This window comes from Opisthocomus hoazin, chromosome 2 (genome assembly GCF_030867145.1).
Source record: "Opisthocomus hoazin isolate bOpiHoa1 chromosome 2, bOpiHoa1.hap1, whole genome shotgun sequence".
Taxonomy (NCBI): domain Eukaryota; kingdom Metazoa; phylum Chordata; class Aves; order Opisthocomiformes; family Opisthocomidae; genus Opisthocomus; species Opisthocomus hoazin.
This window is the reverse complement of record NC_134415.1, coordinates 53,616,320-53,628,393: the sequence shown is the minus strand read 5'-3', so window position 1 is coordinate 53,628,393 and position 12,074 is coordinate 53,616,320. Positions and strand designations below refer to the sequence as shown.

Below are 12,074 nucleotides of genomic sequence, written 5' to 3'. Positions count from 1 at the left end.
TACTGCATCTTTGAATACAGGCACCAATCTTTGGGCCCAGTCCATCAAAAACAATTTTTAAATGGTAGCAATATTCAGTTTAATAAAAAGAGCGTGCTGTCTGAGGCAAGCTCGAGAATAAGAAATTGAGGCTCGCAGAAGGCTTGAAAATGAGAAGAAGCCCTTAGTACAGATGTCTGCTGGCTTGCTTCATCGCGTGGTTTTCAGTCTGACATTGGCAGTGGTGTAGTGTTGAGTGTTCCAGCAACTGGAAGATCAGCTGCACGAGGGATGGAGCTGGGTGAGTGTATGACCAGGGCTGATGTCATCTCAGACAGCTGGACCTGACTCAAGCTGGACTTCACTGAAGGCTTTAATGTCCTCCCCCACTGTGCCAGGGCTTCGGTGCCTGCTCGACCATACGCTATTTTGGATGAAGGCTCCTGTGATCCCTCCCTTCAGAGGCTGGCTAGCTGATACAGCCTTGGCCAGAAAAATGGCAAAAATCCCTCCCCCCTTCCCAATTTTTTACCGTGCCGGCTCCCCATGTCCAGTGGGACCACTGGTCCATGGAGAATCCCTCCTGCTGTGTGATGGGCGAGTTGGTCAAAAGATGGGAGGTGTGCAGAGGAGGAGAGAAGGCAACCCATGGGGACCATGGGAGGTCTCCTGCTTACCAAAGCAGCGATTCCCAGCTGCCAGGTGAACGTGTGGGCCATGCCAGGCTGCTGGAGAGGGTGGCACAGCTCCAAACGCTTCATTGCTATGGCCAACCTCAGTCAACACTTGGATATCAAAGCCTCAAGGAGGAGGAGGGGGGCGATCTGGGAAGTCGCAGGACTCTCCTGTAACTTGTAATATTTGAAAACAAATTCTGTGATGCACCGTCAGCATGACCAGAAAGGCTAGCACCCCATTGTGCTGCTGCTCTTGGTGGAACACCTGGTAGGTTCAGGGGCTCCTAGCAGCGGGCTGGAGGCTCATTGTCCTTTGTGTAGTGTAGGCTCCCAGGAGACCTATAGCCAAACCAAGGGCTGAACCCATCATCCAAGGGTTGGCGCCTGGACCATTGCTCCTTGCTGCTTTTTTCGGACCATCGCTCCTTGCTGCTTTTTTCTGACCATCCCTAAGCTGTGGTCATTCATTCCCGATGGTCCTAGCCATCTGCTAAATGTGAGCTCACCAGTGTGTCACACCACAGACAGACTATTGCTACGTGATTTTCCAGTGAATGTCAGACCAAGGTTCGTCTGGAAAAATTCTCTCTAGCAGCCTGCGCTGCTAAGTAACTGCATCAAATCCGCGGTGCCTTTGTAGTTTTAAGCTCTTCCTGAGTGATTCTGGGTTCTTGATGTCAGCCCACTTTATATCTCCTTGCATGATACAAGGCGCTCATCACCAGTCGTTGGTGCTTTCCATTCCCTCAGTCCAGCTCAGCCATAAGACACGCAACTCCTGACAGATGACAGATGGCTTTGGGAGCTTCTGCTAAGGCAATATCTCTCTTTCGGTGTTTAAGCGATAGCCGAGTTCCTTCAGAGCATTATTTATTATACTCTTATTGTGCACAGACTCATTAGATGCAAAACACTCTGCCAGTCAACTTTACTCTGCTCCTTCACAGCTGTCATACTGGCAGCCTGAAGATGATGACAGATGATGGTGATGGACAGGGGGACTGTAATCAATACAGCCCTAACCGATTTAAATCAGCCTGCCACTCATCTATGGAAAATACTGTAACGAAAAGTCTTCCCGTATTCTCGCTGTGTATGTGCAATGACTTGCTGCTACGTTCTTTTTTCGCATGTCAGATGCACGGAGTTGTGAGGCGAAACTTCAGCTCGTGCCCCTATACGTCTGCTCACAAAAACAAGTTAGCACATAGGGCCTGACCAAACAAATGCTGGGTGAGTGCCGTTATCTGGCGAGCTGAAATGGAATCTGTGTGGGCACACAGCCCTGACTCCGAGACCCTGCAGGGAGAAGCGCGACAGGCGCAGGGAGTGGCTGTACTCGGGAGAGCTCAGGGAGCGCAGAAGCGCCGCTGCCTTCGGCCGCTGATGGGGAAGCCGATGGAGCTGGCTGTCACTTCCAGGAGAGAAGGTTGCGCCGGAAGGAGCTCATCCTCATCCCCCCTCCAAATCGGACGTCAGGCAGAAACTGTTTCTGATGTTTGTCAACGTGATCATTTCTCTCCAGTGGCAGACTTCTGCTACTGCTTCCTGCACCAAAGACTCCGTATTTTTCAGTTTGCTGGTGCACACCTGGCACAACAGCAGCCCTCCTGCTGAGCTGCCTCTGCCTTGCCTACTTTGTTCTTAAAAGGCTCTGCTTTCATCTGGCAAGTGCCAGCTGCACTCCTTCACTGAGGATGCCAGGTCATAAGTTCCTGCACATGAGTTTTGCTTTAGGATATTTGTAAGGGTTTGGGTTTTGTTTTGGGTTTTTTTTAGCAATATGTAGATCGACTTTTCAAGGAAATGTTTGTTGCAGTATTAATTTTTTCAGCGCTTATTTATGCAAGTAATTATAAGATAAGATGATCATATTTCATTCGCATTTGCTAGTGCCGCTGTCTTCTGTTTTCTTTAGGATTATCAGAAAAACAAAACCAACTGATTGCCCATCAATACAAACACAACATTAATACTAAGCTGTCATACTCTATACTAAATTCCAGGAGGAGAAGCACTACAATAGGAAACTTCAATCAGGGTACATCTTGTAAGGAACAGATAAAGGACAATCTTTAGCTGATACCGCAGATGTGGTGCCAATGCAAAGTTGCTGGGGAAATTTATTCAAGTCACAGATTTTATTAAGAGGAGTGACAACAGAAAATGGCTTAACAACAGCTAAGTGAGGCTAAGAATAATGAGAAATACAATATTGGGTTAATTTGTCCTACAGCAAATTAGCAAGGTAGCAAGGTTCCTCTCCGCTCCCCAAATCAGCAGCGTTGATTCAATAAGCACTGCTGAGATTCTGTTATTTTTGTTAATGATTCCCAGGCTGCTTTTTCATGTCCTCGCCCCCGTCACTGCCCTCCTAATGAAGTTGGCGTATAGCGACAGGACACAGCAGAGCACAGAATCTTCCACGTGTTAATCCCATTTAATGCTTGAAGATTTAATTCCATTTCAACATCGTTAAATGGCTAACTTGGTAGTGTTTGCTTACGCAATGGGCAAAACGATGGGATGGGGTTTCTTTACGCTGCCTCTCGCGACCGCCATGAATTGCACCAAGTGATTTTACACTCGCCGCTTCTGGGCGCAGCTTCTGCTGCTCTTCCGCCCTCCCGACAGCCCCTCGACCGCTGCCAACTGCCCCCCTCTCCCCTTGCGAAGGGGCAAGGGCCTCTTCCAGAGCCTCGCCCTCCCGGCTGACGAGGCAGGCTCACTGCAGCCTGGCAGCATCAGCTGCCACAGAGCAGCCATGCCCTGAATCACTTTTGTCACCTGTCTTCTGCCTAAACCACCCCACAGGCGCGGGAAACCGTCCCGCAAGCTACGTGGGGTTTGTTGGTGTTTTTTTTTTAACAAGGTTTTTCTGTCAGCCGACGGCAAGTTTTCGCACAGCGCCCGATCTGCGAGCAAGGCCGGCAGGCAGCGCTGCCTTAGGCGTCAGCCTGGCCTCAGGCTTGTCCCTTCCGCCCGCCCTCAGGCTGTCACCTCTGCGCCTCAGGAGCCCACCCCCCTCTACAAATTCAGGGGCGCGGGGAGGCGGCGGGCCTAGCTCGGCAGGGACGGGGGCTATCCCGGCCGCGGCCGCGCCGCCCGCTCCCCTCGTGGCCGCGGCTGCGCCCTCCGCTGCGCCTTCCGCTGCGCCCGCCTCTAAGATGGCGGCCCCCCCCAGCTGCCGCGGGCGCGCGCGCTCCCCCATGGTGCCCCGCGCTGCCCTCTGACCCCGGAAGCGCCGCTCGCCCCCTCGCCCGGCGTCGCTGCCGCCGCCGTCGCTGCCGAAAGCCGCGGTCCGGCCGCGCTCCGGCCCGCCATGGGAGTCCCGGCCTTCTTCCGCTGGCTCAGCCGCAAGTACCCGTCCATCATCGTCAACTGCGTGGAGGAGAAGGTGAGGCGGGCAGCCCGCCGGGCCCCCCGTCCCGGGACGGGGCCGGGCCCTCTGAGGGCTGCACGGGGCGGGAGAAGCGCTGTGGGCCCAGGGAGGCCCCGGGGGGGCCCGGGCAGCGTGGGAAGCGTTACCTGCCGGGCTGTGCCGCCGCCAGCCCCCGCTTCGCTCTCGCGGGTGCTCCCGGTGCCGCTTCGAGGGGAGCTTGGGGGGTTTTGGTTGGTTTTGTTTTTATTTCTGGAGGGGGCGGGGGTGTTGGACCGGGCGCTTTTAATCTCGGTGAAAGCGGGGGGGGGTGGGGGAGAAGCCCGCGCGGCCGCTCGGCTTTCCCCGGCGCGCGGCTCGGCGGCGTGGGGGCCGTGGGGAGGAACGGGGGCTTGGGGCAGGGAAGCGGCTTTCTTCTGCGGTTCTCTGTTCCGTGGCCGCCGCGGTGGGACGTGAGCCCTTCCCGGCGCGGTGGCCCTGCCTTTCCGTGGCCCCGGGCAGAAAAAGTGGGGTTTGCGGAAGTGTTTGGCAACACTTACGGTGACTAGGAAGCAGCGGCGATACTTTTTGCTCCTTCTTGTTTTGTTTCTGTCTGTGGGCTTCATAGTCATTGCTTTTCAACAGCTTCTTTGTAAATTACAAGCTGAAGCAAGCTTTAGGACTTGTTGGAAACAAGTGAAGCTGCCTGCCTTTATATGAGTAAGGAAATGCACGTGTGAATGGTTAAAAGTAACTTGTGGGTCTGGAAACTCCTTTGTCTCCCTGAGACTGCCCTGTTTGCAAACAGTCAGTTCCATGATCCTGCCTGTGATGTGTGTTCGGGAAAGCCGGTGCCAGCACAGAGTAAAGGCAGGAAGGAGACATCGGAGAAGGAACTGAGCTGTCCTTTATAGCTGCATGGGTTTTACATAAGATTAAAACGGTATCTTGGTGTTCATATAGTCATACACTCCCCTAGGCTGTCATTCTCCTAGCATTCAAATACTTCTCAATTGTATCATTTTCACATCTTATTAATTATTTTTGTCAGTCTTTTCTTTCACATATTGGTCTTTCTCCAGTTTCCTACGTTACTCTGTTTTGTTTTGTTTTGTTTTGTTTTTAATGTATACACCAACGTGCTTGAATCCAAGACTTAAAACAAGTCTGTAGTTGTACTCCTGAGCAGCTTCAGCTTTTTTGTTTAATCGCTGGTATTTTCTAGTATAGGAGAAATATCTCCTGCCCAAACAGGTAGGTGATTTGTTTAAATACATCCTCTAAAATCTGGCTTTTCATGGCAACAGAAGGTGCTTTTTTGGTGAAGACTTAGCTTCAGCCTAGCTGCTGCACTCCGCAGGTTGTCTTCACTAACCTGCAACTCACAGTAGGTATGGTTTGTTGATTGCTTTAAGCTGGCTGGTCACTGCTTTTGACTAGTGGCTTGTATTTATTTATTTGGTTATTGGGGGAGCCCTTTTTAGGAAGTAATACAGCTCAAAGAACGTTTCTTTATGTTTTAGCTAGGCAGGTTCTCAAACAGGCTAGTTCCTTAGTGTACATCACTGCAGCCCCATGAATTCTCATGTCATCCTAGGGGACATGGTACGAGGTGGAAGGTGACAGGGAGGACAGGAGTGTCTCCCTTCAGCAACATCATAGACTTGCATTGGATTTGAACAGCTGCGCTGTGATAGCTTTATGGTGCAGTGAACATTGCAAGTTATTATCTTCAGGGCGAACTTAGCCAAAGCTTTTCTGGGAAGATGAACTCCGGAGTTCGTGCTTCCCAAACTGTCTTTCCTGTATGCTTTTCCAAATAATTTGTATCATCATCTGTCAGGTTGAACTAGTTGTGTTCTGTTCTTCTTCGTAAAACTGTTTTTGAAAGTTCAGAGCCCTGCTGTTGAGCATGTGCTGCGGCTTCTGCCTTTGCGCTGCCTCTTGTCCTTCACTGGGAGAGAGGTGCCTCACGTTTGGGAAACTCTATACTGTGAAGGAGATAAAGTGCATGGGCAAGGTAGAGAAGATAAGGGAAAAGACAGTAATGTGGTTGAATTATTTATTGACACTGGGGTTTTTTGACCGCATGTATTATTTTCGTGCCTTCAGCATGATTTCAGTGTATGCGAATGGCAGGCAGATCAGTTTTAGTATTCAGTTCTTGTTACAGTCAGGGTGTTTTTGTGTTTCAAATTCAGGCTGTGAAGCAGAAGCGTAGGTTTGGATTAATCAAATGTTGCACAGTTAAACTGTGAGTTACTCTTTGCTTTTATTACCATTGTGGTTTCAGTTGGCGCCTCTCAGCATGAGAGAAGTGTGAAGTTTATTTTACCTGTAGCTGCAAGAAGTGAATTTTTTTTATTCCAGTGAACAGATAAGATTTGAGGATTTGGCTGCCTGGGGGAACTCTTATAGAGAAAGGCGGTTTGTGGTTTTACAAGCATAGCTTATTAGCCACTCATATGAATGCTTACCCTGGAATAAGCTGTTGGCAGCTGACAGTGATTGTTCTGTTCACTTTACCAAACTCTTGGTTTTTGAGGGTATGATGTGATATGTTCTGAGGATGTGGGTAACCCTGTTTAGAGGGTTCTCAGGGATAGTGTGTCATGTTTGTGTCTGCCAGGGAAAAGTAGGTGGCAAGGACATTGAGAGGAATTGGAGTACCATGTGTCTCTACCAGATACATCTATTGAATATATGACTGTTGACATGGCATTCGCCTTTCACCAGCTGGGGCTGTGGATCTTGGGAGTACTAATGCCTGAAGGTGTGTGCACATATCCTACCTGTTGTCTTCAACTCACACTGGTTGATTTGCTTCAGCCCCTTTTCATCAAAGCGGGGAACTCGCAAAGATGAACAGTTTGATCTTTTGCTTACAGTCAGCATCACAACTGGCTGCACGGTGCAAACCTTTCCTTCACCAAATCCCCCATTCCCTCATTACATCAGAGGTTGACTTGCGTGAGTGAGCATCCATGCCAGCAGTCAAGTGGACTGTGGAGACAGCAGCTCCATCGTTTGTCTTGTCACATTTATGACCATGCTGGCAAGGTAACCTCGGTGCTCAGTAACAGCAAAGAGCCCACGAGGTGAGGTTTAGTTTTGGCAATGTAAAGTGGATTCGTTTACAGTTTTGTCTTTACTATAGATGGTTGTTTTACATCTGCTTGTCTTACAGGCTTGTCCAGCTGTTTATGGACAGTGCTTTGAGATGCATGTATTTAAAAGCAGTCGCAATTTAAACGGCAAATATCTGCAGTTTGTAACAAGTACAGTTTTCTCTAAGAGCAGAAGACTTACATTTTTCATCACATTTGTGAACATTTAGATTGATCTTTCTTTAATCAAAACGGCTCTAATGTTTGGGTAAAATAAAGGTTTGTGTAGTCTTGGTTTTACTGAGTTTGTGTTTGTATGTCTTTTTTGTTGTTGTTTTTAATAATTGAGTTTGTAACAGCAGATGTTCTGTATTGAAAGAAATGGAAAAATATGACAAATTCCATTGTGCCAAGTTAGATTTACCATAACTGAAGTGTCAGATCCTGAAGTCCTCATCCACGTTGCTTTGTTCCAACTTAAGAGCACGTTGCAATTACAATAAGGACAGCACATGGATAAATCATTACAGTGTTTTTATATTCAAATCTGATTGTAAATGTGAGACTGGACTAGGACAGTAGTGAGAAGCTGTAGTTTGTCTTGCTGTAGATGAATTTAAACTTCTCTTACGATGTGATAAGCTCTATGTGTATTTTAGGATTGCTCATAAATCTCTCTAATCAGAAATTTTGTATCTCCTGGTAGCTTGTGTCTTTGAAATATTCAAAAGTTGAACCTTGTTCTCTTACCTTCCTAGATTATTTCTTTTTCTTAAATCTGATTAATCTTCTTCTTAAGATGAGCAGGAAGAATAAGAGGAAGATCTTGAAGATAACATAAAATCCAGGAGAGAATATTCTTAATCAAATTCAAATGAATTAATAAAGCTGCAACTAAAGTATCATATGTGAAGATCTATTTTCAATGATTTCAAAAGCGGCTGTAGATTAAAAGTGAACAGTTTAGTTATATCACAAGAGATATCACTCCCAGATACTTAAACCTTTTACAAGGCTGTTACATTAAAAATCTGATGGGTTTATGAGGATGTAATGGTAAAGTTGCTGACGTAGCAGTATGCAGATAAAAACTGAATGGCTTTCGAAGCCGTCTGGAAGAGATCATACTTATTTTGCTTTACCTTCAAGGCTGAAAGTAAGATCTGTGACAGGGGCAAATTTATTTCTCATATCACATAGTTGTAAGCCTTTGATATCTTCTGAATCACAGTTAGCTCTGGCAAGAGGTTTGATGAAAGATCAAGTACAACACGAGGCAAGCTTCTCGTCCCGTTATCTGATGTAAACCAGAATGAATACTCTTCTTCTAAAATTGTAGGTCTTGGTTGCCCTGATTGACTTTATTAGAACTGCAAGCTACGGTATGGTCTTTCCACCTGACAGGTTCTGCTAAAGCCATGTGATTTGTGTGTATGTGTTCTAGAAAGTTCAGTAAAGGAAACAAACAGTGGTCAATATTTCGTCTGTCAGGATTTAACTGTTTTGGATGAATAGTGTAATGAAGATGTGAATTAGCAGAAATTTCACCTGTTTTAAAAAGTGAAATAGAGGGACTTAGCGTTCAGTTATTTAAAAAATTACTTCATGAAATTGTGCTGAATGAATTCCATATACCCAGAACTGTGAAAAAAGTAAATACCGTATAAAGACTTGTTTTGCTTTGGAGGTTTTAATTTTTGCCTTTTAAGACTGGGATGCTGATACTCTAAGCAGGAAGATTGCAAGAAAGTTGGTGGTGCCATCTGTAATTTTTTTTTTCCTTTTCAGTCTGGTAGTTTGAGCTCCGTGTTAAGAGGTGTGGGAAACTCAGTAAGAGTAGCAGGCAGGAGGCCTGCAAATAGAAGTTCAGAGGAGGAGCCTGATGTTTGTTTGTCAGCTACCGATAGGTTTTACATGAACAAGAGGACCAGTAGTGTCACATTATTCCCCTCCTGTCTCATGTAATCTTGTGATCATAGCCTTAATGTAGTAACACAACACTTTTTTTTAATTATTATTTTTGCTTTATGTCAAGCTATTCAAGAGTACCCTTCATTCCAACTTTGTGATATGTTATAACCATTTCCAGTAATAATTTCTCTGAAAAGGCTTTTGACTTTTTCTTGATCAGCTCATGTCTATTCCATCACTGATGCTATTGGTGTTTAAATCAGTGGTTTATACGTTTGGCTGGTGGTATAGCTTTGAAAGGAAGAATGCAGAGTTGCTCAGAATTGCTGTGAGAATGTTGCTAATAGCCTTTTGACCAAACTAAAAAAAAAAAAACTACCCAAAACAAACATATGGTGAGGAAACAAAATTGAACATGGTTGCTAATCCACTTTGTGGAGAAGCTGCTCTTTGAAACACTCCCCAGTGTTTAAAAACTCCTTGCTTTGACTGGTTGAGAGAAGAGGATGAGGCTTTTTTAGGTAATTACAGTGCCAGCTCCAGTTTCTAGGGCTGATTAGAGAGACTGTTCTTTTCACCTGGATACTTACTTGTCATTGACGTGACAGCATATGCAAAATAAGGCAGTATAATTTGTTACTTCCAGCTCAGCTGAGATTTGTTTTCTTTGTACTTCTGCGTTTACCTTGTATAGCCTGTTGTAAGCATTCAAGAATGTCAAAGAGCTACAGGAACACAGGTGGTTATAGGTGGTTCAGGGGAATTTTCATTTAGCATGGAATTCACCATCTGCACTGTGGCCTGAGTTTCATGTTCATTAGGCAGCAGCCTGGCAGTAGAAAAAGCACTGACATAAAGGAAGTGAAGCATTATAGTCAAAAGTTTACTTATTTTCAGAAGTGGAAGGTAAGGACTGTGTTTTATTTAGCATGTCACATATGTCCCCGGACAAACTTGGAGGCAGGGGTTGAAGAGCTCAGGGATTTGAGCAACTCGGTGCGTCTTTGATAGTCACCAAGAAAAATAATACATACATACCCAAATTGGAGATTTGGCTGGTGGGATCTGAAATGATCCCCCTTCTTTGTGTAGAGGAATTTGGGAAAAGTCCTCTTTCTAGTTCAATCTGATCATCCGTTGCTGACCAGGATGTGCTGATTTACATTGGGAAGTTTGTTGTGCCCTCAGCCGGGCTCCCGTATGTCATCAGCTGTAGGTGAATCACTTTTACTGCCCTGCCTCCCCCAGTTGTGTGTGTGACTTCAATATTGGATTGCAGCGAGAAAAGGGAGAGGTGCAAGCTTGTTTGGATGTGTCAGTCTGGGGAACTATGTGTTCAAAGTAGAAATATTTTGATGTTTCTTTGTTATCATGTTCAAGTTATAGCATCTTATTATAAACTTTGAAGTCCCTTTGCTAAATTTTGAGGGAGTCAGTATGGTTCTGGCAGTAGAAGGAATTGCTTCCTTGAATAATAAGAGGAATGGAAACTTCTTGTTTATAGTACATGCCAGTCAACAAAACTGCTGTAACTCATCATAATATCTTCTAGTTGTGCTAGTTTATAAACTTCTTCTTCAAAAAAAGGCACTATTTTATTAGTGTAAACTTGCATCTTCAGGTAATTATGTGGGTAGCTTGTTGCCATCTTTTTTCCTACTGCCCTTGAAAAACACACTTTTATGAGTCTGTACATTAATACCTCTGGTTATTTGTGATACATCTCTAATCAAATACTGAATTATGTGTTTTGACTGTGTTCACAGGCTAAAGAGTGCAATGGCGTCAAGGCTCCAATTGATACAAGCAAACCTAACCCTAATGAAGTGGAGTTTGATAACCTGTATTTGGATATGAATGGTATAATTCACCCTTGTACACATCCAGAAGACAAGTAAGGCAATTTTTTGTCCCTTTACAAATAAGATTTATTGATAGCATTTCAGATGTTAAATTCAATGTTCTATGTTTTAGGCCAGCGCCCAAAAATGAAGATGAAATGATGGTTGCAATTTTTGAGTATATTGACAGGATCTTCAACATTGTAAGACCGAGGCGACTTCTTTATATGGCTATAGATGGAGTAGTAAGTGTTGATATATTTAATTCTTGGTAATGGCTGTTTGTAAACTTAAGGTACATGCTATCCACTTTCATAAGATCATTGGGAAATAGTTTTCTAAACTGAAAAACTACTGGTAAAATATACTGTTTATTTAATTTTGGTGAGGGTAGTTAAATATATTCACAGGTTTTGTCGTCTACGGGATTGTATGAGCTGGTAATGTAGTCTACTGTGATGTGAACTTTGCTTCTGAAAAGCTGGAAATTTCTATAAGACAGTGACACTCTGAAACTACTTACGTTCCTCCGTTCTGTGGCTTTGGTAATAATTTATGCCACAGGCTGGGAAAGACCAGAAAACTGTTTAGGCAGATAGACTTAAAATGGACAGTACTTAATTGTGGTGTGGAATATTTCACAGGCTAGCCTTAAGGGACATTTGAGGCTGAAAGCTTGTTTTTCTCAATACCCGATCCTCATCTCCCCTTGGTACATGAGATAGTCTAATGAAAGATACCACCTTTTCTTAATAACTTTGCTTTACTGAGTATTTTTCTATCCAGGTTGCATAGTCTTGCTGAGAGATGCCAAAATGGCCTAGCAGAGACTGCTGGTAGGTCTCTTAAGCTTCAGCTGTTTTTCTAGGCTTTTCAGTTTCTCAAAGGTAAAATGAGTATCATCAAGTAAAAAGACTTTTAACCTGAATTGAAGTGCAGGAATTGCTAATGTATGTGTGTATATAGAAGTAATCCCAACTAAATGTTGATGTATCCTTTTAAAAGCCCCAACATACCTGCTGTAAGTAACAGCTAACTACTGTCTGCTATAGTGTTTTTATTTTCAAACGAGTTATTAATACAATTGTAGGAGTTTCGTGTGGGAGAAAGGGTAGGTTAAGAAGTAATGCTTCTCAGATGCATGACACTGTAAGTTTCGTTTATTTTGCAAAGGAAACTTTGAATCCTTGAGCATTGTAGA

General features: G+C 44.8%; 1 protein-coding gene across 1 annotated transcript in view; it reads left to right on the top strand.

Moving 5' to 3' along the window:
- Positions 1-3,905: 3,905 nt before the first annotated feature.
- The window catches only part of XRN2 (5'-3' exoribonuclease 2), a 52,506-nt gene continuing 44,337 nt past the window's right edge, over positions 3,906-12,074 (top strand). The window contains exons 1-3 of the mRNA XM_075413675.1: positions 3,906-4,053; positions 10,799-10,926; positions 11,007-11,118. Coding sequence (XP_075269790.1) covers positions 3,979-4,053; positions 10,799-10,926; positions 11,007-11,118 — 315 coding nt within the window. The 5' untranslated portion in view covers positions 3,906-3,978. The remainder of the gene's footprint in view (positions 4,054-10,798; positions 10,927-11,006; positions 11,119-12,074) is intronic.